The sequence below is a fragment of the Panthera tigris genome, chromosome A2 (assembly GCF_018350195.1).
Source record: "Panthera tigris isolate Pti1 chromosome A2, P.tigris_Pti1_mat1.1, whole genome shotgun sequence".
NCBI classification, from domain to species: Eukaryota; Metazoa; Chordata; class Mammalia; order Carnivora; family Felidae; genus Panthera; species Panthera tigris.
In genome coordinates, this window is record NC_056661.1 from 153,056,002 (window position 1) to 153,083,681 (window position 27,680).

Below are 27,680 nucleotides of genomic sequence, written 5' to 3' on the forward strand. Positions count from 1 at the left end.
TGGGAAGCCTGGCTTGTTTGCCATACCAGTGCAGTCTCATTTGCCTGATACTGATCAGATGCCGGCACGTTCACTGAGCCAGTGAAATGAGGTGGAATGCACGAAAGAATGAACGGATAAAGGGAGTAGTGACCAGAATGAGCGTGACTTCACAGGTGGAAACAATAGGGCTTGGTGATTGGATGTGGGGCTGGGGGGCTGGGAGAGAAGGAAGGGTCAAGGATGAGCTCAAGTTTCTGACTTGGGAGCTGAGCGGAAGGTGGTATGATTTACTGACATGGGGAACGTGGCACGAGGTCGACGAGTTTAATGGAGGAAGGAGGAGGCTCTGACAATGAGTCTAGCTTTAGGCATTTTGAGCTGTTAGCATCTGTGGGGTATCTATGAGAAGAGAACCACTGGGCAGCTGGATATATTAGCCTGAAATTCTGGAATGAGAATCGGGCTGAGGAGAATAGATTTGGGAGTGATCGGCTCACGGATGTTAATTAAAGCCGAGCGAGTATATGAGATGGCAATGTGACGGGCGGTGCGGTCGCACAATGATATATAAAATATGGTCCCTGCCCTCACAACCAATACAACGTCAAGATGTGACATAGAACCCATCCGTGTCTCCATAGCAACCTCGAAGAGAGGAGAGAGTTCTGTCCTTATTGTGGGAGGGGAAACACAAACAGATGGCTGCTGTCCCCACGTCTCCTGATGCGGGAGGTGTTCTCACTTCACGTGGGTCCCCCATTAGTGACGCTTGGAAATTCTACTCTAGCCAGTGCAAATCTGCGTCTTCTCCCACGTCTCAACCGTGGGGCCAAAGAGATGACGGAGAAGGCTGAATCAGCCCTTTCCAAACCTCCTTTTCCCTGGTTCTGCCTCTCCACACCCACCGCTCCGCCAAAACCATTCTGGGGGTGGCCGTAATGACCCGAGCGCCAAATCCAAAGATGCCTCGGTAACCACCTCACTTGACCTTTCTGTAACATTCACACCATGGCCATTTCCTGCTCCTTACAGCCGTTCTCCTGTGGCTTTGGCGAAAACAATCCCAGACCGCACGCACACGTGCTTTACTATGTGTCAAGAGCTCTGCTGAGCAGCAAGGTGCTGAGCACAACAACCTTGTGAAGGGTGTACCGTTACCCCCACTTCACAGATGACAGACTGAGGTCTCAGAGAGGTTAAATAACTTTTCAAGCTAGAGAGCTAAAGAACCCAGGTCATCTGAGAACAAAAAGCTACATCCTTAAGCACTGAAATAGGGTCCCTCTGCTGGTTTTCCTGCTCTCTCGGACCATTCCTTCCTCCTCAATCCCTTTCCAGGCACACCATCCCTTTGCACTCCATCACCCACCCCACCACCTCCCATGCCCACCCTTCTCCCAAAGCTGCTGTTTTTGATATTCTTTCCATGGTCCGCTCTTTAACACTCTCTCTCTTCCCTGTAGCCAATTTATCCTTATGGCTTCACCCCATCCATGTACAGATGGCGCTCAAAACTCAAATGACTTCCCTGCTTCAGATTTCTCTCCAGGCCTTGCTTCCCCCTAAGCATCTTTACCTGTGTGGCCACCAGGGGCTTAGTGTGCTCACCAGGGAGGCGGCAGTAATTCCCCTACACTTGTTCCTCCTCCCCTGTGTGATTGGCACACACGGGCTCAATCAATGGAGCCAGGAATTGGGGCGTTATCCTGGATAACCCCTTCTTCACTCCTTCTTCACTCATTTCCAGTTCTACAGCTTTATTCAGGCCATTGTCTCTTACCTAGATGGCCAGCAGCCTCTTCGCTGGCCTCCCATCTTGGGTGTGACCCATCCAATCTGCCTCCTGAGGGATATTCCTAAAAGCAAATCTAATCATGTTACTGCTCAATTTAGGTCTTCATCTGGTTTCCCATGGGTCCTGGAAAGGTGTGTAAACTTTTTGGCGTGGCCCAAAATGCCTTGCATGACCTGGTCTCTGAGTATCTGTCTGTTCTCCCTCCTTACTGCTAGCCCCTGATGCCTTGGAGCAAGGATGAGCTGTGCTCCCTCTGCTAAGCACATCTGTCCTATTCTCATCTGCTCAGTGAAGTCGTCTGTCCAGTCTAAGCTCATGAGTCATCTGTTCAAACCTTTTACCAATCTCCTCCCTCCCATTTTTGTCCCCTTGTTCCTGTACCTATTTGTGTCATAGTACCTATAACACCAGGGCACTTAGGTATTTACGTGTGTGCTTCCCTATCCTGGGAGCAGAGTGCCTTGGTGGCAAGACCTAGGTCTTACACACTGGGATTCTATTGCTGGTGCCTCGTGCCTAGCAATTGTTCAATAAATGTTTGTTGACTAAAGGAATGGACGGGCCCTCCTAATCTGACCTCCTGTTCTCAGAAAGTGGATGAGAATCTCTAAGATACTGGATGCTGTTGAGGAGATTGTTGTTTGCCCCTTCCACAAGGGGCCCTAGAATCATCTGCAAGGAGATAAAGCGGCCCACAGGCACACACCATCCCTCCATCTTCCTTAACTGTAGCAACTCTAGACCCCAGGGGGGCAAACATAAAGATAAACTATATCACAACCATGGTGCTGGCTTGGTGAACGATGCATTTTTAAGCCAAGATGTGACTTTAGATATAGTGGAAAAAACACAGGGTTTAAAGCCAGAAGATTGGGGCTTGAGCCTGGCCGCTAGAATTTATTAATGTATGATTTTAGTCATGTAATATCTCTGAACTCTAGTTGCTTCCTCTCAGAGCCCAGGGATGAAAGGTCCTGCTCACCTACTCCTCAAGGCTGCTCTAGACTGAAATGAGGTTATATGTAAATGTTCTTTGAACTTCTGTGGTGCTGGGTGAGCCCCACTGTCCTTTTACTAGGGGTCCTGCTTGGAAGGGAGAACGTGCCCCATGCCTCAAACATCCCAGAGACATCAGGCTTAGGGCAGTCCAGCTGGGAACCTTCAGCAGAGAAGGCAACCACCACTTAGACATCTGCAGAGGCAGTTTTTAAACACAGAGAACATGGAGGAAATACCACAGAATTTATGGAGTGAAAGCTTTAAAAAGAAACACAAGACTTAAGTCAAAACAGTTGACTCAACTCTGGGGAAGATGTCTGCCTGGATGGAGGAGGAAAAAAAGGATCGACTTGGGGTGGGTTGAGACAGAAGAGAAAAAAAGCTCTGTGGGGTGTCCCACCAGGTGGGGCAAGTGGGCACTTCAACACACAGCTCGAGGCAGGGAGAATGGAAACCGCCTCTAGGGAGGTGAGCAGTTACCAGCATTTTTGAAAGGCACATCTTTGCACGCAATGCTTCCATTTCCAAGAATGTCGCTTCAGATAGCCTTACCCAAGGCCATGGCGATATGTACAAGGATGTTCCTGGTGGTCTCATTTGTAGTTGGGAAAGCTTGGAAACAATACAAATGTCAATCAGTGTGAAGGACAGGCTGAATGAATCACAACACGTCTGTACAGCAGAGCCAGTGACGTATCTCTCTAGCTAGGTATGATGTAGAAGGATATACGCATGATACCAAGTGCAGAATAGCATGGGTATGATGATCTTGTTTTTATAAGAACTGAGGACATACCTATGTTTGTATATGGATAGAAAAAAGGATGTGGGAAGACACACACTAATTTGTTAACAGAGTTTGTCTCTCGGAGTTGGAATTATAGAAGATTTTTTATACAGGTCTATAAAGTTGATTGTTTTTAATAGACATACCATTAAAAAGAAAACATTCAGAAAGTAAAGGCCTGATGTTTAATTATGGTAAGCATGATGGCGACAGTCTGTCCTTCATCGCAGAAAACCCCCAATGTGTCCTTGCTTTACGTCACGGATTCCAAAATTGTGATACATTCTTAATTATGTTATTCTCTGATAAAAATGCTTATTATCTCTCATATCTGACCCTTCCACTTTGTTTTGGTTTATTTACTGTCCACAATTCACTGAGTGTTATCTCTGCTTTGAGGCTAGTGTGGAAAGGGTACAATGATCTCTCCACAGCGTTTACAGCTCCCCCAAATCACGTAGAAAGGGCTCCAAAGATATTAGTCAGAGGAATGAATGAGTAAACTCAGTCACTTGGGGAAAAGAACAACCCCTCAAGAAGGTCAGACACCTCTGAACCGGCCACCTCTGAACATGCAAAGGTTCTCTGTGAACAGGGCAGGACCTGTTCCAGGTGCATGGGCAACATGTCTGTGGGAAGACACGAGGAGTATATTCTAGATGAAGAGCCCGAAAAGAGAGACGGGAGACCCAGGTTCTATCACTAGGCAGCAATGAGACTTTGTACCAGTCACTTTTTCTTTCTGGGTTTTTATTTCCTCCTCCGTAAATAAGCGTTAGATTTGGCCAACATCTCTCAAAGCATGCTCCTAAGAACACTACATCTGGGATGTGTTAATAAATGCCCCTTAACAAGAATTCTGTGGTCAAATACACTTGGGAAATGCTGCTTTCTGCATGCTAGTCTTGGAGCTCCACAATGCACATTAGCAAGTTCAAGTCTCTGCGAGGTCTTTCAGGAAATAAACTTACTTTATCAATGCTGACACCAGCATTTTCTCACATGTATTTCACCTTGGAATCTTAACATTTTTTTTTCATGAGCATCTCGCTGATACATACACTGGTCTTAGTAATACCTGAGGTCTTTCCAGCTCTCAGAATCCATAACCGTAATGACTTGTTTCCTTCACACCAGCTTGTTCTGCCCTGACACCCCATACCGTGGCCACTGTGGCCGAAAGCGTCATATCTCAGATGGCCCTTGATGAAGCATACCTCTGCTTTGTGAGTGGGAATATAGAGATCCCTTAACTGTGTGTCAAGGTCCTGACCAAATGGGACAAAGGAGACGTAGAATATGGAGAGGGGAAGAAACACCCAAAAGGGCTGGGCTGAAGCATGGGGCACTTGGGTGCAGCTGTTGGGGGCACCTAAGTAGGAATGAAAAACCGGGAGGCAGGGCAAATGGTCAGAGACAAGGGAAGTATTTGGAAGGTACTTGGTCCTTGTGTGGTTTGCTAGCTATTTGTGGCTGTGGCTCATCTGGATTTAAATCCCATTTGTGTATCGATGCCTTCCATGTTTGAATACGATCTTTTGATTAAGAGAATGGACTTGGGAGTCGTATGTCCCGTGCCTTAGTTTCTTTTATAAAATAGGGTTAATAAAAGGCTTTGCTTCATAGTGTTATTTATGAAGATGAAATAAGTTAACGCATATGAATGCTCTTAGAATAGTAACTGGCCCATAGTAAGTCCTACATAAATGGCATTGTTGTCATTCATTACTGTTAGTTATATTTTCAGCCAAGATTCCTCTCTGACTTGACAACTCCACTCAGATGTGTCCCAGGCATCTCAGACTAAACAGGAGCCAAATTAAACTCTTGATTTTTCCCACCAATACCCCAACTTCCCCATCTCAGGAAATGTCACCTCTACACATACACTCACAGCTCAAGTCAGGAGCCCAGGAATCAGACTTGTCTCCCCCTTCCCTTTCACATCCCAACCACCGGGAAGTTCCGCAGTCGACTGCTAAATATATTTCAAGTTCATCTACGTACTTCTTTCTACTTGCATCCCTGCTCTGGTCTGAGCAGGCTCATCTCAGGATAAGTGACTAGTCTTCTAAGCGGTCTCCCACTCTTCCTCTTGCTCTTTTCCAACACATTCTCCCCGTGCAGCCAGAATGCTTTTAACAAACATAAATATGAACATATTAAAACCCTAAGTGGCCCATAAAATGAAGCCCACGCTTCTCACTGTGGCTTTGTGCTGTCTAGCTTCTGTTGACCATCTCTCTGTCTTCCCAGCTGCCTCCCTGAGTTGGCCCGCTCTACTCCAGCAGGATTAGCCTCTTTCCAGTTCCCACACACGGGAATTCCTTCCCACCTTACAGCCCTTATCTGTGTCACCATTTTTGCCCAGAAGGCTTTGCCCATGGCTCTTTATGTGATGGGCTCCCCTTCAACTGAGAATCTCAGCTTCAAACTTTCTTTTCTAGATAGATTTCCCCTATAACCCTCTCTTAGTGGGTCACTCTAGTTGTTCTCAGTCATGGCTGTGTGTTCATGACCTTCAGAGCAATTACTTCTTTGTCTACCTGTCTATTGTCTGTCTCTCCCCAGAGAAATTTTCCCAGAGTCTGGTACTACTTCTGTTTTCCAAACACCGTAAACTCAGCTCAGAGCCTGGTGCCCCACACATACCGAATGGATGGATGAATGTCATGGTGCGTGAATGACTCACTGTCTAATACACCCTCCCCATTACTAAAAGTGTAATATGCTGACTAATAAGCAAAAAATAATTCTGTCTACTTTAGTCAGATAAGCTCAGAACTAGAACAAAGGACCAACGCATGAGCCTGTGGATATGCTTTTAGATGTTTGAAAAATCCTCTGACTCATGATGAGAGTGCTGACACAGGGCAAGATCTCTGTTCCAACAGCCAGTCATCAAGGGCCCCTCGGACCCCAGGAACCAATGAACTTTGTGGGATCGATGTCCTCAGTGCAGCCAGTATTTTCCATCAGGCTGATACCTGACCCCAACTTTTTCTGGGACATTCAGAGTCTCCTGACCCATATCTTTACTGAATTATGAATTAATTTTTTTGAAGGGGAGTCTTTTTTCGTAGACTACTCAGACTTCGCATCAGAGTAGAAATCTCTGGTTGCAACCACGTAGCTGCTCAGCAAACATGGGACCAGTTCTGCTGCTAATTCCCAGGGGAGTTAACATAAATGTTTATTGACAGTGCAGTCCTCAAGAAAATAAAGTTGCTGATTCACTGCCTTACACTGAAACTCTGTGTTTCTTCCCTCCTCTTCCTTCCTCTTTATAAGGAGACACTCTGACGAGCAGCACATTTTGGGGACCCACTTGGTGTGATGTGTTCTTGGTTGCCTGTTCCTTCTTCCGTCTGTACAGCGTGGTCCCTGTAACAGCAGGGGCATCAGCCTCCCTCTTTCCTCTGGAGGACCGCCCCTCTTGGGACTCTGAGGAACAATGGAAGTCTTGGGGTTTCTCAGACTGGAAGTGAATGGCCCCATGGTGACAGTGGCCCTGTCAGTGGTCCTCTTGGCCCTCCTGAAATGGTAAGTGTGGCCAGCAGGTTCCCATGACTGTGACAATGTCAGAAACAGCAGCCCTGGAGCCTTGCTGGAGCCAGGGAGGGGTATGTGGGAGTGTGTTTTTCTTCTTTTCTAATCTAGAGGGAGTTGAGTATTAACACAGCCTCAGAATTAAAAGCAAACAGCCAGGTTAATCTTTTGCTAAAATGCATGAGATCGAGGTGTCAGGAAAGGCTGGTGATTCAGTGACTGAGAGCACTACACATAATTAAGTTTGCAAGAGATGGAAAAAGAAACAAGTTGGAAAGGTTTGGGGAGAAGTATTTCCTCGTACCCATCATATCTTCCACCTCACTTTTCTGAGATCCTCTCCCCCTGTTGGATTTACAGCAGATTCAGCTCTCGGTTCATATGCCATTAAAAACAAAAAGGACATCGGAGCTGTCTGGCATCGTGGACCACTTTGCAGGAGGTCATTCACAGGGATTTCTGCAGGTTTAAGGACAAAGCGGTGGAACTGATTGCATAGTTTTCTGATATTTGATAGAAGGGAATGGATTCTGATGAACATAGCGTGTGCCGTGCCCACAAAGTTTGAGACCCCGAAAGGACCTCGGATTTGAACTGAGAGCAGCCGTCTGTTATCTTGTTAATTCAACAGGAGGCTTTCTGAAGTTTGGCTCTGCCGAAGGCCTGTGTCTGGAGATGCAAGGGCCCACGATATGCCCCATTTATGCATATTCACCCTGCTGGTTAAACTTATTACACTTACCCACTCAAGCCAAAGCACCTGGATTTAGGTGGCTCTGGTTTTTGACGGGAAAGTGAAAAAATTAATGGAGAACTTGAGTTTGAACAGAATTTCAATTTATGTTTCTGGTGATAATAAAGCCTTCCCTAGATTAATAACTGGGAAAGCACTTTGAAAAGCATCAAGCATTATGCAAATGCGAGGTATTATTCTTTTGGAATTTGCATAGCTGAAAATGGAATTCACGTTTGATGTTCTGTGATGATGAAATTACTTCTTGGAAATTGGCTCTGAAACTCTGCTTCAGTCCCAGTGCTGTTTTTGCTTTTTTAACTGGTTTAATTATCTTTTGAACTTAGTTCTCAGTGTAGCTTCTCTTCCTTGAAACCGGCCACATGCAAAACCAGGAGCAAATGGTAGCCCTCTTCCCCTGCTGCACCCCATTTATCCATCTCAACGTGTTTCTGTGCTCAGTGATGCACACGCCTTAGTGCCAACACATAGCAGGTGCTTCATAGAGGTTCACCGCCATTGTTCGCAACCATTTAGGTAACCTAACAACAGAGGAAAATAAGTCTTCAGTGGTTCAGGCATATTTGAAATTCCTTATTAGTATGATTATGTTTTCCCATCAATAGCTAGGCTCTGACTGTGGTTCTCAAAGTGTGTCCCCCCTGAATCCTCCAGGTGGTCTCAGCATTAATGTTTAGATTATACACTTTTCTACACATTTCTGTCTTTAGCGTGTGTGCGTGCGTGTGTGTGTGTTTTCGTTTCTGTATCCTCAACTCCCAGCTCAGCGTCTGACTTACAGCACGGCCTCGATAAATGTTTGATGAACGAATGAATGAATTGCATACGTTAATGTTGCTCTGGTCATGGAAAAGGGCATGTGTCCTGACTGATAAGCTGCCGTAACTGGATGTTTATAATCAGTGTAGATCAGGGAGTCACGGACAATAACACCGCACCATTCAGCAAGGCAGCTCTGCATTTGTAATCTATTCCCGGGGCCATATTAATAACCTGGGTCAAAGACACAGAGATTAGATAAAGGCATGAAGCAGAGGTGGTAAATAGGAAGTGAAAGCTGACTTCCACTTGTTATCGCAGAAATATTTGTTGATCTGTTAATGTACGCCAGGCAGAGAGTGGGAGGCTCTGGTACAAGGTCAGGAAACAGGAGGTCTGGGTCAGATGCCCAAGGCTGGGGGATACATGGAGGTTCTGGGGTAAGCTTGGTGTCTGGAGGGAATAATGCTGAAGGAGAGCAGGCAGCAGAAGGGAGTGGCTATGGCCATGGCTCTGGAGCTCCTGAGTCCATCCCTTGATCCAGCTCAAGGTAACCATCCTCAGGCTCTCGACCCTCCTATTCCAGGCAGGGCTCTAGGTAGCCTCTGAGCAACAGACTCCAGCTTGAATGAGGTGGGGTCTCCCTCCTGCTTCATTCTCTTAAGAGGTACTTGTGGGAGAAGAGGGGTGCTCAGGGAAAGCTGAGGTGGAGAGACCTCCCCCACCCCCCACAGCCGTCTCGCTCCTAAGAAGAAACTATGGAGGGTGGTGTGCCCTGACCAGACTCCTTTGTCTTTCCTTTGAGAGTTACCTTTGCCATTGGGCCAGGTAAGACTGTCATGGAGAGCCTAAACTCTGAGAGTGAGGATTATGAGGATTGCTTCTTGCCTCCTCAACCAGCCTGTGAGTTCTTGCAAGGCAGGGGCGAGGGCTCATATCTCATTGCAATTCCAGAAATTTCTATCCATGGCACAAATGTTCGTCTAGCGTTTGGTTTAAAGGGGGTAAAGTGAAGAAGTACAGCAACCAGGATTTAGGGTTTGGCTCCTGCCTCTTCCAGTGGCCTCATCTCCCTCATCCATCCCCCATATCCTGTTCTGAGAGCGGCCATGTTGCTGCATGAGTCCTTCCTTTGCCCTTGCTAGTCTCCATGCTTGGAATTCCCTTCTTCTCTTTCCTTCAGCACTAAGTTCAGGGGTATCTCCTCATGGAAGCTTCTCCTGTTTGTCCAGGGCACTTACAAGCACCCAGTCAGTGCTGCTTTTATCATCTCTCATCACCTCCCCTCCCCCCAATGCCCAGTATGTAGCACTGGCACATAATAAATGCTGGCTATGGGTGGCTCAGTTGGTTAACCGTCCGACTCCGGCTCAGGTCATGATCTCACAGTCCATGAGTCTGAGCCCCACGTCGGGCTCTGTGCTGACAGCTCAGAACCTGGAGCCTGCTTTGGATTCTGTGTCTCCCTCTCTCTCTATCCCTCCCCTGCTCATGCTCTGTCTCTCTCTGTCTCAAAAATAAATAAAAACATTAAAAAATATATTTAAAATTTTTTTTAATGTTTATTTATTTTTGAGACAGAGAGAGACAGAGCTTGAACAGGGGAGGGGCAGAGAGAGAGGGAGACACAGAATCCGAAATAGGCTCCAGGCTCTGAGCTGTCAGCACAAAGCCCGATGCGGGGCTCGAACTCACGGACCGCGAGATCATGACCTGAGCCGAAGTCGGACGCTTAACTGACCAAGCCACCCAGGAGCCCCTAAAAAATTTTTTTTAAAAATAAATGTTGGCTGAAGGCTAATTCCAGCCTCTGATCTCTGCTAGTACTTTTCTTGCCGGTTCTTCTCTGAGCCTTTATAGTTCAGTACAAATCTTAACAGTTTTGCCCATATGAGTCACTCCTTTTCCTGAAAGCCTGCTGTGTTTTCAGTTGGTACCACCTTGGTGACTCCTTTTTAAATTGTTGCAGGTGTACTGTTTTTGTATCCCCACCCACCTTGTAGAACAGAGACCATGCCATGTACTTGATAAATACTTCTTAATTGTTAAGTGTACATGTGAATTTGGAAAGAAGACCAAAGAGTTAATTTCATTTAAAAGGAGACCATTATAAAATAGGCATAGTATATTTCAGTAGTTCTCCTCCAAGTGAATTTGACACGATTTTCAACAATACTTCTTTAAGTTGACAGATATGTGGCTGAGTAGCATGAACTGGGGTATAAGGAGATCAGGGCTACTCCACCGGGGCTGGAAGACGGAGCAGGCATATAGAATATATTAGCTAGGAGTACATACAAAGGTGTATGTATGAAGCACATATGAAGCAGCCTGGAGCCTGCTTCAGATTCTGTGTCTCCCTCTCTCTGTGCCCCTCCCCATCCCCGTGCTCTGTTTCTGCCTCTGTCTCTCTCAAAAATAAACATTAAAAAATTAACAAAAGAAAGAGTAGCCCAAATATTAATAGTGGTTTTTCTTCATTGGTGGGATTATGGATGATTTTTATTTCTTTTTTTAGTCTTTCTACATCTTCCACATTTCTTTCATGAGTATGAATTACGGAGCAAAAAATTGTTACTTTATGTTATTTTTATGTTTTATTATGTTACCTTATGTTATTAAAAGGAGAAGGAAATTGTTCTTCTCTAGTAGTGAAGAGGAAACCAGTTTTATGCTGTGGGAATGGAGGTTTCGGGGCTATAATCTCACTATTTCCACCAACAGAGTAGAATATACAAGGGGAATTTAGAGTAATGAGGGAGCTTCTTGGCTAATGAGGCAGTGTGAAAGGTAAACTGTAGCAGTTCCATCAAGTAGCTAAAGGGTCAAAGCAGGTAAATACATGAATACCCTGGCAGCTGAGAAGTGCTGTCTTACAGAGATGCAAGGGCTTTTCATGCCAGGCTGCATTTAAGGCTCAGGAGCCCAAGACTCAGAGGAATGAGTCAACTAGTTGTGAAAATAGGAATCAGGGTGTTTTAGAGTTCTGATCAAGTCTCATTCTAAGATAACGTTAAGGTAAAATGTTATTGGTGATTATTAAGACTTAAGACTATAATGAAAATCACTGTACCTGGAAGTTTCTTTCTGATAGAGCTTGCTTTACATATAGAAGGACTAGATTCTAATTCTAAGCCCAGACCATATCTGGTAATCCAGATAATCTAGTCCCAGACCATATTTAAAAGAAACCATTGCTCCCTGGGATGGAAGGAAGGCTCAATATCCACAAATAAATAACACGATATACCATATTAACAGAACAAAGGAGAAAAAAAAATCACATAATCATCTCAATAGATGCAGAAAAACCATTTGATAAAATTCAACTTCCTTTTGTGATAAAAACTCTCAATGAATTAGGTATAAAAGGACTGTGCCTCAAGTTGATAAAGGCTGTATATGACAAGTGCACAGCTAATCTTATACTTGACAGTGAAAAGATGAAACCTTTTCCTCTAAGATCAGAACCAGACAAGGATGCCCACTCTCACTACTAGCATTCAAGATCAAGCCGGAAGTCTTAGCCATAGCAATTAGAAAAGGAAACGAAATAATAGGCATCCAAATTAGAAAGGAAGAAGTAAAACTGTCTCTGTTTGTAGATGACATAATCTTACATATAGAAAATGCTAAAGACTCCAATCAAAAAGCTGGTAGAGCTAATAAATAAAGTTTATGAAATTCAAATTCTTTAAAGTTGCAGGATATAAAGTCAAACATATGAAAATCAGGTGCATTTCTTTATAATAACAACAAACTATGTGAAAAGAAATAAAGAAAACAATCCCATTTACAATAGCATCAAAAAGAGGGGCGCCTGGGTGGCTCAGTCGGTTAAGCGTCCGACTTCAGCTCAGGTCACGATCTCGCGGGACGTGAGTTCGAGCCCCGCGTCGGGCTCTGGGCTGATGGCTCAGAGCCTGGAGCCTGCTTCCGATTCTGTGTCTCCCTCTCTCTCTGCCCCTCCCCCGTTCATGCTCTGTCTCTCTCTGTCTCAAAAATAAATAAACATTAAAAACAAAACAAAACAAAAAAAACAATAGCATCAAAAAGAATAAAACATTTAGGAATGAATTGCACCAAGTGGGTAAAAGATCTGTACACTGAGAATTATGACACTGATGAATGAAACTGAAAAAGACAGAAATAAGTGGAAAGATATCCTGTGTTCATGGATCAGAAGGATTAATATTGTTAAAATGTCCATACAACCCAAAGTAATCTATAGATTCAATGTAATCCCTATCAAAATTCCAGTAGCATTTTCCACAGAAATAGAAAAAAAACCCTAAAGTTTTTATGGAGCCATGAATAACCAAAGCAATCTTGAGAAAGAAGAACAAACCTGGAGGCATCACACTTCTGGATTTCAAACTATATTACACAACTGTAGTAGTTAAAACAGTATGGTTCTTCCCTAAAATTAGACATATAGACCAATGGAACAGAATAAAACATCCAGACATAAACTCACGCATATATGGTCAATTCATTTGTGACAAAGGAGCCAAAAACACACAATGGGAAAAGGATAGTCCCTTCATTAAATGATGTTGCAAAAACTGGATCAGTTTTGCTTGTGATAAGCAAAAGAATGAAACTGGACCCTTATCTTATACCATATGCAAAAATCAGCTCAAAATGGATTAAAGATTTAAATGTAAGACCTGACACTGTGAAACTCCTAAAAGAAAACATAAGGGATAGCCCTTTGACATTGATCTTGACATTGAGTTTTTGGATAGGACACTAAAAGCCCAAGCAACAAAAGCAAAAATAAACAAGTGAGACCACATCAAATTGGAAAGCTTTTGCACAACAAGGAAAACAGTCAACAAAATGAGAAGACAACCTACAGAATGGGTGAAAACATTTGCAAGCCATATATCTGAGAAGGGGTTAATGTGCAAAATATATAAGGAACTCAGACAACTCAATAGCAACAAAACAAAATAACCCATTCAAAAAATGGGCAGAGGAACTCAACAGACATTTTTTCAAGGAAGACATACTAATAGTTAACATGTCTATGGAAAGGTGATTAACATCACTAATCATCAGAGAAATGCAAATCCAAAGAGAGATCACCTCACAAGACAAGAGATAACAAGAGTTGGTGAAGATGCATAGAAAAGAGAACACTTGTGGACTGTTGGTGGGCACATAAACTGGTGCAGCCACTATGAAAACAGTAGGGAGGTTCCTCAAAAAATTAAAAATAGAGCTACCACACAATCCAGCACTCCTACTCTTGAGGATATATCAAAGGAAATGAAATCAGCATTTTGAAGGGATATCTGCACTCCCATGTTTCCTGCCGCACTATTCACCAAATAGCCAGGACATGGAAACAACTGAAATGTTATCGACCCATGAATGGAGAAAATGTGGTCTACATATACAATGGCATATTATTCAACTTTAAAAAAGGAGACCTGCCATTTGTGACAACATGGAGGAACGTGGAGGAGATTATGCTACATGAAATAAGCCAGACACAGCAAGACAAATACAGCATGATCGCACATATATGTGGAATCTAAAATGTCAGCTCATGGAAGTAAAGAGTAGAATTGTGGTTGCCAGGGACTGGAGGGTGGGGGAGACATACTTTCAGTTATAAGATGAATAGGTTCTAGAGCTGAATGTACAGCCTGGTAACGATAGTTAGTAATGATGTAGAATACATGAAATTTGCTAAGGGAGTAATCTTAAGTATTCTCACCACACACACACACACACACACACACACACACACACACACACACACACAAATGGTAACTATGTGAGATAATGGATATGTTAGTTAGCTTCATTGTGGTAATCATTATACAAGGTATACTGGTATCAAACACCAAGCTGTATACCTTAAATATATACAATTCCTTTGTCAATCATACCTCGATAAGTTAAAAATAATAATAATTAAAAAAGCAAACACCACTGTATTGGAATATGGAGCCCAGCTAAGAAATCTTGAATTTGTCAGAGTAAGGAAGCCATGTGGGTGTTCCCTGGTATAATCATAGGTAGAGGGAGGGGTGTCTGGCTGCAGAATGAGGGTATTTGAAAATCAGTTGGCTACCATTTTCCCAAGTTCTGTTCCTAACAATGTTTGGGAAATTAAGCATAAGGTAAGCCTTCTTGGAGAATCATAGCATATCAAAGGTCCTAAGAGGTTCTGCAGTAAAGAAATCTGTTTAACTTCATTTAGTCCAGTTCTTCCTAAACTTATTTGATTAAGAAACACTGTGGGGGTACCTGAGTGGCTCAGTCAGTTAAGCCTCCAACTCTTGGTTTCTGCTCAGGTCACGATTCTCACGGTTCGTGAGATTGAGCCCCACATCGGGCTCTGCGCTGAGCGTAGAGCTTGCTTGGTTTCTCTCACACTCTCTCTGCCCCTTCCCCTCTCACGTTCTCTAAATAAATATGTAAATAAATACTAAAAAAAAAAAAACAAGCGAACAACAACAACAAAAAAGAAATGATGTGTAGGATCATAGAGAGAAGGTCAATTTTGACCAGCTGAGACATTCCCTTGAAATGAGTGGTTGGATGTGTTGTTGGTGATCAGGCAGCTGCGTAGTCTGGTGGAAATGGAGGAGCTGCCGAACAGAGGAATAAAATATGAAAACTATCCTTTTGCAAGCTCTGAGGCACCAGGGTTGATGATATTTACTTCAGAGCATAGAGGGTATATATAGTCTGGAGGGCAAAATAGGGCCAACATGCAGGCTGGCTCCAGTTCAACATCAAAGTAAACGAATAACCACAGCTGTCTGGCCATGGCAGGAACGCTGCCTTGGGAGGTGGTGAGCGTCCCTCAACATCCACCAGGAATGCTGCCAAAGCATTTCCTACGTGGCATGGGCACTTGGCACAGATGACCACTGAGTGCTTTCTGGATCTAGATTCAGTGTATGGGAAGGTCTGCACGGAACCTAGCTACCACCAGGGAAAAGTCAGATAAAGCACAAGAGATCCACTAGTGACCGCTCCCTCTTCTGCCTGGACACACCTCTTGTTCCCAGCAGCAGCTCCCATGGTGAGGAGAGCGTGTCAGCTCCCATGGTGAGGAGAGAGTGTCTCAGGCAGGAGCCTGGAACACTCTCACAAAGCAACTTCATGGGGCCTCATTATGGCTTCTTGCAGGACACTCTTCTAGCCTTCCAGCCCTTGCTCCTCAGACTTTCTGGGTCCCCAGCCCCTTGGAGGTGGCTTGGAGAAGCAGAAGGGTCTTGGACTGGGTCTGGAAACATAAGGGAGAAGTGATGTGGCACAGGAGAGGAGGGAGAAAATTTCAGGTGAGGAAGGGTCACAACATCAGGATTTGTAACATTTGGTAGAACAAGACATTAAGGGTGTGAATAATGGACACATTTTAGAAATACATTTTAAAGGCCATGGATAATTTCCAGTGCCCCAGAGCATCTAGAGGAAGATGCATGCTATTTCCCTTCTTTATTTTTTGTACTTTTGTTTAGGATATGATGGGTACTTTGGTTTAATAACTCAGCGATGAGCTTGGAGATAAAATTGAACCTGCTTAGGAAAACTAGGTCTGCACTTCCTCGAGGACCATTTCCACAGAATATTTTTTTTGTTTTCCCTCTTTCACATAGTTGTACACAATATCCCTAGCTTTCCCCTTACTTTATTGATTTTCCAGAACGAGAGTACGAGGCGTGACTATAAAGTAACGTGACTGATTATTTTAGCATACACACCAGAACTTATACAGCCAAATGAATTTTATGACCTTCAAAAGCATTTTCCTGATATGCTAAACCTTTGCTGCAGAGATGGCACTATCAGAAAAGGCATTCTTAGCACTTTCCTTTAGGAATGGCCCTGGTGTCTAGAGTCAGTCTTTTGACAGTCTCATGGCAGCCAGTCGCCATTTTTGTTGAGAATGGACTGATTTTTTTTTTAAACAGTCCCAATATTGGCAAATAGGTGATTAGAATGGGTCGTCTTCTTTTCAACTCAAAATAAAATGTGATTAGAAAACAATAAGGCTTCTTCTATACTCGAGAGGTTTATGAACCAGGAAGCCTGGGGATTCCACTTGAGGGGCCACACTCCTAGGGAATATGCATTGTTGCTCACTTCCTGGTTTGTTTTGTTTTAAAGAAAACAACAGCAATGATCTTAAGACTTGTGGTCAAACCTTCTCTTCTTATCTTGTAAGGAGTTCAGGCTTCTGGTAGCATCTACTCTCTGGGGAGAGATGAGAGAAGGATCTCATTCATTCTATAAACAAAGCAAATCAGCGGATTTATGTTGGTGCTTTAATGAGGTGCTCAAGTATACGCTTGGGACTGCTTTCCCTGGGAGGACAGTGGCTCTTCCAGAAATAGAGCTATTGAATGAATCCTTCCTTGCACCCCTGAATACCATAATAACAACCATCTTCCTAGGCTGTCATTTGCCATTGAGGTTAAGTGCTCTGTCTTTGGGAACATTAGCAGTGTTTTATATACAACATATATCTGAATATGGGGACAGAACTTTGGGTAGAGAAGGGTCAGGGGACACTTGTTCATGCAGCTGTACATTTGGTGCTTCAATTATTAGGAGCCACCTTTTTCTGGTTTGTCAGAAATATGTGATGTTTCATAACTTCCTTGGGATGGGCAGGGTTGGGGTGTTGTCTGACTGGGTAGATTCTGGAGCCCTCGGCTCTCCTGGCAGAGTCTTTGGTCTCCTGGCAGAGTCTGGCACTGGGCCACACTGTGGGGCCATCCTCAACCTCCATATGTCCTTGCAAAGGGGTGTCTTGGGTTTCACCTCAGCAGACGGCAGTTCCTGAACATGGTCCCAGAGAGAGGGCGACCCTTCCTTTGCTCAAAGGTATCTGGAAAGATGGTGTCAGAGATGGCCTGAAAGCAGAGCCAACCTCTACAAATAGTGGATTCAACCGAAACCCTGTTTTCTGAGCACGATGCATAGACACCCTGGGGAGAGCCAGCGCTCTGTATCCAAACTGGCCTCTGCTTCCACATTTCAGCTGAAAGGTGCCCTACAATCCTCCCCCGCATTTCCCTCCTGGCTGCACACAATGTGCCTGTTCTTCTCCCTACTCTTGCTCACTCATTACAGTCCCTGTCGTATGAATGCCCTCCTCTCTCTGTTTAAATCCCAGCCAGCCATCAAAACCTGGCCAAATGTCACTCTTCTTGAAGGTCACCTTAACTAGGCCAGCCCTCTGGAGCTCTGCCCCCACCTTGAACTCTTGTAGTGTCCTCAGTCTCTATAGCCATCCTGGCATTCACTCTATTATCTTCCTGTGAATGCACGTGTCCTGTCTTCCTGGCCTGACTCCAAGCCCCTGAGGGCAGGGCTGAATCTTGAGCCAGTTAAGTGCCTTGTGCACAGTAGCTGCTCAGTAAATGTTAATGATCATTACCATGCCTCAGGTAACGGAGATGGTGACACTGCTTCCAAATGATTACTGTTACGTGTGTGTGTGTGTGTGTGTGTGTATGTGTGTGTGTGTGTGTGAGAGAGAGAGAGAGAGAGAGAGCGCACAGGGGATGACAGGATCAATCTCCCTCTGACTTGCTGGCACACCAGTGGCCTGTGTTCCCACTACCTAGCAGAATGCCTTGCACAGGGCTCACTGACAGAGTAAATACATGACTTCTTAGTTGGCACACTCATTGAATGCTGAAGGCTTTCAAGGCTGTGTGCTGGTTCTACATCATTGATGTGCAGTGGATAACATTCTCATGAATTCAGACAGATAAAGTAATTGTCACATTAGGAATCGAAGAGCAGGGCTCTGATACAAAAGGAAGGGATGGGACAGAATGCAGGACATAGCCATCTGGATGTGGCATATGAGGGATCATAGAGCTCTTGGGGTCTGACCAGGGTACCCTGACAATAGTGCGGTGGAGGGGGGCATAGGAGGCATCTAGCCCCCTGCAGAGAGGCATCAAAGGACACACACTTCCTCTTACCCTGTTCTATTGAACACTAATCCTCACAGCTTAAAGCAATGCTATCTAAACTCTTCTCCAGCATCCCCTGTTTATATTACTTCCCCATAGGTCCCATTGTCTAGATAACAATGCATATTTAAGTAATGATTGATTGATTTTCCCATTTTAATCAAAGACAATGATAGTAGCTCTGCCAGTGAGAACAGCTGATCAATGAGATAACCAGCATTAGTGTACCAAGTTATCATTCCACTCCAAGGTAAAGAAACTTGGCGTTTTAGGTAACCCGCACAATCTTATAGTCAATAAATGCATGATTTACATTAGGCCCTTTGAAATATGGAAAACATCTCAGGTACCCCCTTCCTACCTTCACAAGTCAATAGGTATCTGGGGACCTCAGGCCGTAAACATTGTAAAGCACAGTCACTTATACATTTAAGGGTTTGAACTCTATTTGTAAACAGAGAGTGACCAAAACTGGTAGCATCATCTCACAATAAGAGGGATGGTAAAGGAAGGTCATTGGGAAGTTCTCAGGAGAAATATGGTGCTGTGGAAATCAGCTAGGTCTTTACAGTGTAGGACAGACACACTTTTTCTTCTGGATGACCTTGGGCAAATCATTCCATCCTCACTAGTTTCCTCATTAATAAGAGAAGGCTGGAAGTCCCTGCCTCTCAGCATATGGCACCTTTCCAACTGGCCACCTAGGCCAGCTCTCACTCACCCCTACCTGCCAGTCAATCCATATTCTGGCCAGCCTGGTTTCCTAAGTGGTCCTTGAATCGTTCTTTCCTCTCTCTCTGCTCTTCTACCACTGTAGTCCAGGATTCCCTCCCTCCCTCCTTCTCTCCCTTCCTTCCTTTTTGAGAGAGATAGGGAGAGTGCGAGTGAGGGGGAGAGGGGCAGAGGGAGAGGGAGAGGGAGAGGGAGAGGGAGAGGGAGAGAGAGAGAGAGAGAGAGAGAGAGAGAGAGAGAGAGAGAGAAAGGATCTTAGGCAGACTCCATGCTCAGTGAGGAGCCCAATGTGGGGCTGGATCTCACAACCCTGGGATCACGACCTGAGCCGAAATCAAGGGTCGCACACTCAACTGACTGAGCCACCCAGGCCCCCCTGTAGTCCAGGATTTCAAGAGCATCCCTTGGCTGGAATAGTCTCCTAACTGGTTTCCCTGCCTCCTGCCTGGGTCCTTCGAATCTGTCCTGCAACTCTACAGCCAGAATACCACCACAGGAACTCACCACTCTCCTGAGTAAAACAGTTCCATGGCCCTCCCTGCCCCCAGAATGAAGTCTCCCTGGCCTAGCACCCCTGAGTCTCTCTCTGACCTGGTTACTTCCCACTCTGCATGTTCATTTTCCATTGCTTCTCACCTGGCACTCCCCTTTCTGGTGCTCACACTTCCTTCCATACACCACACTGTTTACCATCCATTTCCTTCTCTCCTTCGTTCAAGTGAGAGCCTCTGCATTCCCTGTGCTCCTGGCCCCATTGCACCTGGTCCCTTCTCTCACTTTCTACTTATCTAAGGGGAGCTCCCAGAGGCAGGACTGGGTCTTACACAGCTTTTGCTTCAAGTACCCAGGATCGTGCTTGGGCCACTCGATACATTTCTATGCATAACAGGCACTCACTTTTTTGTTGAGCCAAACCAAACTGAGAGATAATACACAGAATTTTGTGTGGCATGGGCCTGGCATATATAGACACCCAATACATGTTAGCTGCTCTTTGCTGCTATGAATATTATCATAGAGAATTTCCATTTGTTTCTGGCTGCATTCCACCACGAGCAGCTACAATTCTCACTTGTTAGATAACAAAATGTCATCGAATCGAACTCTGGATCTTTTTGTTTTTTAATTTTATTTATTTATTTTGAGAGAGAAAGAGACAGAGTACGCGTAGGGAAGGGGCAGAGAGAGAAGGAGAGAAAGAGAATCCCAAGCAGGTTCTGTGCTGTCAGCACAGATCCTTGATGCGGGGGTTGAACCCACAAACCATGAGGTCATGACCTGAGCGGAAACCAAGAGTCAGACACTTAACTGACTAAGCAACCCAGGCATCCTGAGCTCTGGATCTTAATAAAAGATTATGTCTCTATAATTCAGCTTGGCCTGTGCTGTGGGTGAAGTTCATCTCTGCACTATTTATAAGGGAAGGACTGCTAAACAAAATCACAGTGCAAAGGTGACTGGGGAACCCATTTAGGAAAGCAAATGACTCCCAAGAACTTCACCAGTGTGTCAGTTCTCCAATACTGTCTTTAAAAACTCACTAAAAACCACTTCACTCATGGCTGCCTTTCTGCATTTGTGCAGTGATCCAGAGTTTGAGCCTGCAATCAGACTGCCTGGATTCAAACTCTGCCCAGCCTTGCAAGCGTAAGCAAGTTGGTAAGGTCTCTATGTCTCAGGGTCCCCTTTTGTAAAATAGGGATAGTAACAGTACTGGCTTCATAGCATGCTTGGAAGATTAAGTGAGTTAAGACATGGAGTAGACTTGCCTGGCCCAGTAGTGTTCAATAAGCGTTAGCTAGTTGTTACCTATTAACTGCAGGCTTATACTCAGCTGTAATTATGTAGATGCTGGGTAGATAGATCATGATTTTGTTTTTGTTTCTATTAATTTATTAATTAGTTCTAGCACCGTTCAGAACTCTCCCATGATCTTTAGGAATGCATAAAAGTGAAAAGGGTGGAGAGCTGCATTTCAAACTAGTGGTCTTATTTTGAATGATCATGGGCTGACATCACTAGGTTGCTTTTGACCCTGAACAGGTAAGATGAGGCTGAAAAATGCCTGTGATATTTAACAACTAAGAAGTCTTAGGTGATATTGGAGATGGTCACTAATGGGGTGATGGGGACAGAAGCCAGAATGCAGCAGGTGTCGAAGCAATTAGGAAGGAAGGCAATTGAGAAGAGGATGGACTTTTCTCTCAAGAAGAAGGTTGAGATGTCAGCTGCCTTTCTGAGCTTCAATTTCTAATAAATCTCAAATCCGATAAATTTCAAATTCCAGTATATCTTACATCCATATGTTATTATTAGTCTCTTGATGGCAATTGTTTATCTCTTAGTTTAGGTGTTTAAAAAAAAGTCTGTTTCTTGAAAAGTGCTCTATAAACCAAGCTTTAGACCCATTTGCTTTCCAGAAAAATTTAAGATTTTCCTGTGACAAAATTTACATGTATCCTCTGAGTTGAACAGTAACCGCACAATTCTTTTTGCCATTTGGCCTTTGTTTCATTGGTTGACGCTTGCCTTGCCCATGCGTTTGAGAATTGGAAGTGTCAGTGATGCATATCAAATCAGCACACAAATCCTGGTATGTCTTCCTCCACTCTCTCTCTTGTAGACCAGACCTTTCGTTTCCTGCACACTCCTGTCTAAGCCCTTACCTCTGTTATCCCTTAATTATGACATTATAAATGTGTCTCTGCAGAATCAAATCCCTCTTGTCTTATATGCAAGTAAGGCAGCCAGCCAACCAACCAATCAACTAACCACCTCTTTTTTGTGTGTTCCACTCAGCTACCATTCCACCCATCCTTCTCTTTCCAGCCAAGAGACTAGAAAGAGGATCCCACACTTGCTCACATTCTCCCCTCCCATTTGCCCTTCAGCCCCACTGAAATGACTCTCTCCATGGCCACTCCTAAAGGGAATTAACATTTCCCCATTGTTCTCTTTCTCTAGTGATTTGTAGTATTTTACTCTGATACATTTAGTCTCTGTTACTGTTGGGTATATTCCAGAGACCTCAGCAGTGCAGGGGTAGAAAAAAGGTCAAGCACCTTGATTATACTCCAATGGCCTCATTTTATAGTTGAGGAAATGAATGTGTAGAGAAGTCAAGTGACTTGACCTGTATTAGCCATTGTTGCAGTGCTGTATAACAAACCCCTCTAAACTCATTGGCAAACAATATCATTTATTTGTCTCACAGTCTGTGGGGTGGCTGGGGTGGCTCTGTTTTAGGCTGTGGGTGGGGTTCAGATCTACTTCATATGTGTTTGTAATGGGGCCCAGGATGAAGAGGATACTTGGGGAAAAGCTCTACACCTGACAGATGACAGGAGTGCAAAAGATGCTAGAGGAAATAATGTCTCTTGAGGCCTCAGCCTGGAAGTGGTTTACTGTCATTTCTGCCCATATTTCTTTGGATAAGCCAAGTGACATGCCCAAGCCTAACATTAGTGAGGAGGAAGAAGACTCCACCCACCATGGAGGGAGGTACTTAAAAGACAACAAAAAAGGATGATGATATAGAATTTTGAAACAAGGAGGGTGTGAAAAATTGGAAGCAATGATTCAATCTACCATATGCTCCAAGATTTCACGTCTGGGTCCTGATCTCTGGTGAAGCAGAAAGAGGCCATGAGTAACAAGACAAAACAAAATAAGAAACAAAAATAAAAACAAACGAAGAACAAACAAACAAAACCTTAAAGCTATTGGACACTTGGATTTTTACTGTAAGTGAAAAAAATGATCTCAAAAAAAAAAAAAAAAAAAAAGGAATGGACATAGATGAGGACTTTGGCAGCCGAGACACTGACATGGAGGGTTGCGGTGGTCTTAGCTGTGGAGTGATGAACTAGCACCAAGAGTATTACTATGGGGTCACGAGCTCAGGGTAGGGATGCAGGTTGGACCTGAACGGAGCCTGGGGATGTGACCAGGTATTTCTAGGTGAACAGACAATGGAGGTCAGGGGTGGACTGATGACTGAGCTGGAGCATACACTGAGAAGAGCAAATATTGATTCAGGGGATCAGGTGGGGAAGTGAGTAGCTAACACACTGAGAGCCCCAACTTCAGTCAGGAAAAGCAAGATGGAAGGGAGGCATTGCCCAAGTCCAGAAGACCCAAAGAAGCCTAAATATGGAAAACCTAGTGTGTCCACCCTATCCTGAAATATATTATAACCAGGGGACACCCTTGCAGATTGGGAGCTGTGTTGTTTAGGATAAATGTATTGTTCTATGCTGCGCAGTGAATTTATGGATGCTGTTATGCCAAGAAACGGCTATGGCTGAAAACATAAATAGTTCTAGAATTGCTTTAAATATTCTCATGGGTGCTAAGGCCTACTGTGTTCTTAAAAATATATGTATGTTTTAAGATTATCTCTTGCCCTTCCAGAAACTACCCCTTGGTGCTGGCTGGTGGTTATAAGAAGAAAGGGCATATCCCAGTATCGCAAGGCCTGTTACACAGGGTGAATTTCACTTGGGGTTTCAAAGATAAAAGGAGACTTAACTCACTTCCACACTCTTCCCTGTCATACACTTGTGCACACTGTCCTCTACGAAGTTGCTGGCAAATCCGAATTGCAAGTGCTCTTGTAATCCATAATCAGCCAAAACTTCATTTCCTTTTTCTCTATAAAATGGGTGTGCTGAGTAAAACAACTAAATATAGATGAGCTAATGTAATCATAAATACCAAAAGAGTCCCCACACCCCAGTAGGCAAAAAACAAAGCATGGCATTCAGAATGAGCTAGGGAAAAACGTTTTTGAATTACTATTTTCTTTCATTAGGATCAGGTTCTTTCTGTATCATCTTTTCTGTCCCAGGATGGCATGGAACACCCCTCCCCACCAATATACACATATCGGTTACTCTCTTCAGGCTTTTTCCAGGTCTGCTGACAGCTCTGATGGTCTTTGCACTGGGTTAAGTAGTGTTCCCCCAAAATTCATGTCCACTTGGGACCTTAGCATGTGGCCTTAGCTGGAAATGGGGTCTTGGCAGATGCACTGAAGTTCAGATGAGGTCACAGTGGGTTCAAGTGGGCCCTAATCCATGACTGATGTTCTTATAAGAAGTGGGAAACTGGATGCAGACACAGGCAGAATGAAGGTGATATGAAGACTAAGACACACAGGGAGGAAGCCATGTGACAGTGGAGGCAGAGTTGGAGAGAGTGGCTGTAAGCCAGGAACTCTGGGGATTGCCAGCAACTCTAGAAGCTAGGAAGAGCAAGGGAGGATCCTCTTCTAGAGTCTCAGAGAACATGGCCCTGTGACACCTTGATTTCAGACTCTGGGCTCCAGAACTGCAAGAGAATACATTTCTATGGTTATAAGCCCCCAGTTTGTGGTGCTTCTCTTTTCTTTTGTTCCTAGGAGACTCTTGCAGTCTCCTTTTTCTTATCAGCTTTGCTGGGCCAAAGCAGACACATCAGAGGCCTGGATGGAGGCTCAGGCCATTCCATCAGTCAGATCAAGCCTGGGCTACATCCGTGGGGCCAGCTTTCAGTCTCAGTTTCCCCATCTACATAGTGGACATAACATGGATGTGGGTGGAGACGAAAGGGCACAATGTTCACGAAGCACTTGGTACGATGCCTGACCCATAGCAAGTGCTTAGGAAATGTTAGCTATCATTAGCCATGTGCTTTCTGAAGGCTCTCCATCCATTTTCACTCTCCTCAGTTGGCAACTGCCCCGATCTTACTCTTCAGTAAAAGCCAAGAAGGCCCTACGTATTCTCTTGGTACAGTATGATGGCATCTGGCATAGTGCTTCGCACAGAGCAGGCACTAGATACATCTTTATGGAATGAAGAACGGAACAACCAAATCTTGTTTCAATACCTCATCATAGGAGAGAAGAGCTTACAGATTTTACAAGGCTCAGTAACCGACTTGAAAAACCCGTGGTGAAACTTTGGATGACAGATGTACTTTAATTAAATTTATTCACACTGTGGCACGAGTGATGTGGCAGGCAGTTCCCCTGATGGCAAAGGTCAGGCTGATTCCGTAGGTCTGCGCATCTGAACCAGGGCTCGGAGGGTTAAGAGCTGATGAGCAAAGGGCATTGACACTCTCAGTGATTTTAGACTGGAGCTATTGCCTTCTGACTTTTTTTCATGCAATTTCCAGTTGGACCTACACTTGAGCATTGTGGCTAGGAGATGAGCAAAGACCAAAGAGTCATCTTGCTAAAATTTAGGTCAATGCAAAGATTTGGGGATTACAGTAACAAACAAGATACAATGGGATTCTAAATATTTTTGAAACACAATATCCTTTCGTTATTTCGATTGCCTAAGCATTTTAAGCCATTTGCTAAGCTGGGAGACAGAATTGGGTTTCCCTGGCCTGTTCTAGGCTATTGGACAGGTCACAATGCAATAGAAAGATGGGAATATTGGCTGGGTTTATGAAGACATAACGTCACATCCAATTCGCAAGTATTTTTTGAATGCCTACTAGGCAAGATACAAAAGAACAGAATCCTTCTGTACCAATACCCAATGCCCCTGTGTATCAACCCTGGATACTCAGACATATCGAAACTCAGCTGGCCTCCACTCTGCCCAGGCCAGTCTTCACTTTAAGTTTACCTGTCCTTATATCAAGTCTTGTGGCTCTGCTGACTGACTGGCTGATTTGACCAACTGATTTGATCCCAGGGGATGACAGAGTCCTGTGGATGGTATCTGCCTTTTAGCAGGGGTCTCAGAGTCCTTAACCCACAGAAGTGAGCAGGGCAGGGCTTGTAAGACAGGTTGGGTTCCAGGCAATCTGCTGCTCTGCAAATGTAACATGACAGACTGCGGAGGCTGCCAGCTTAAGCACAGACTCCAGAACCAGACAGCTCAGCTGCTTACTGGCTGTGTGACCTTGGGTGAGTTACTTAATCTCTCTGAGCCTCAGTTTTCCCATCTGAAAAATGAGGATGGTCCAAGTAGCACCTCTTGCACAGAGTGTGGAGAGGAATAAATAAGTTAATAAAAGCAAAACACTTAGAACAGCTCCTGGCCCATGGGAAACATTCCGTAATTGTTCGCTATTACTATGCAGGACACAGAGACAAGAGTAGCCCCCTCTGCCCTCTCTGCGCTCTAATTTAATTGTCTGTTAGGGTTCACTCAAGGCAGATGTCTCCTTTTCACAACAACATCTAAAGGGTTCTTTAAGGACTTCATAAAAACAAAAGGATTAACTACAGATGACTAAGTCCGCATGATAGAAACAGAACCAGGTACAGTAAATAAAGAACTTAGACAGGATTATATTCTCACAAACAATATTCTGAGCTTTCCTGCTCTTCATTTGCAACCCCTCCACATTAGGGTGCTGGTGGCCAAGGAGAACATCTCTATTCTGGGTGGGATCCTGGAGGAGGTAGCCCTCTAGCAGAGCCTGAAGAATGGTTAGGACTTTCCAGGTAGAGGAAGAGGGCAGACACAACAGGCAGAGAAGAGTGTGCTGGGACCAGGGTGAGGAAAACAGGCATCTGGAACACAAGATTTAAGGAGGCGTTCACTCTCAGGGCCATACAAGAGCTGGGTTGGCATTTCCACATCCCTGGAAGTGAGTGCCCCATTAAATGTTGCACCCTAGATGCCTCAGTCCTAGCCCTGGAGAAGAGCATGGGTAAAAGCCTGGAAGGGTAAAACAAGCTGGTATAACTAGAAATCTCCAAGTCATGCAAGATTGCTGGAGTCTAAAGGCAGGGGAAGGGACCACTTGGAATGACACTGAAGAGTCAGTCCAGGGCCAGATCATCCAAGGCCCTGTGTGCCAAATAAAGGAGTTTAGTATTTGGTGACAGGGAGCCAACAAAGAACTCTGAACTGGGCCACAACATGGTCAGATTTGCACGTTACCAAGATTCTTCTGGCATTGGTGTGGATAGCAGATTGTTGGATGAAGAGAGAAACCAGAGGCTGGGAGGCCATTTCAGGACACCAATGAAGAGTCCATGCCCCAGGGAGACAGTGATGGCTGAAATCGTGCGGTGCCAGTTAGAAGAAAGGAGAACACATTCGAGATGTTTTGAAAGCCGAACTGCCAGTATGTGAGGATTGGTAGCAGACGAAGATTGATGGAAAGAATCAAAGATGACACTGAGGTTTCTAACTGGGGAGTTAGGAGGTAAGATAAGAAGTAACTAGAAAGCAGTTAGTTATCAGGGTTCACCCAAGTCCAAGGGAAATCCCATCCCCTCCCTCCCATTTGATCTCCAGAATATAGGCTCTCTGGAGGCTGAGATGTGTCTTACTCACCCTTTGTATGGTATCCACAGTCTGTAAGGATCGCTGAACTGAATTGGGTGGCTGCCAGACCCCATCCCCT

General features: G+C 44.5%; 1 protein-coding gene across 1 annotated transcript in view; it reads left to right on the forward strand.

Annotated features, from left to right (window-relative positions):
• Positions 1-6,715: 6,715 nt before the first annotated feature.
• The window catches only part of TBXAS1 (thromboxane A synthase 1), a 155,403-nt gene continuing 134,438 nt past the window's right edge, over positions 6,716-27,680 (forward strand). The window contains exon 1 of the mRNA XM_007082622.3: positions 6,716-7,106. Within this exon, the coding sequence (XP_007082684.1) occupies positions 7,018-7,106 (89 nt within the window). The 5' untranslated portion in view covers positions 6,716-7,017. The remainder of the gene's footprint in view (positions 7,107-27,680) is intronic.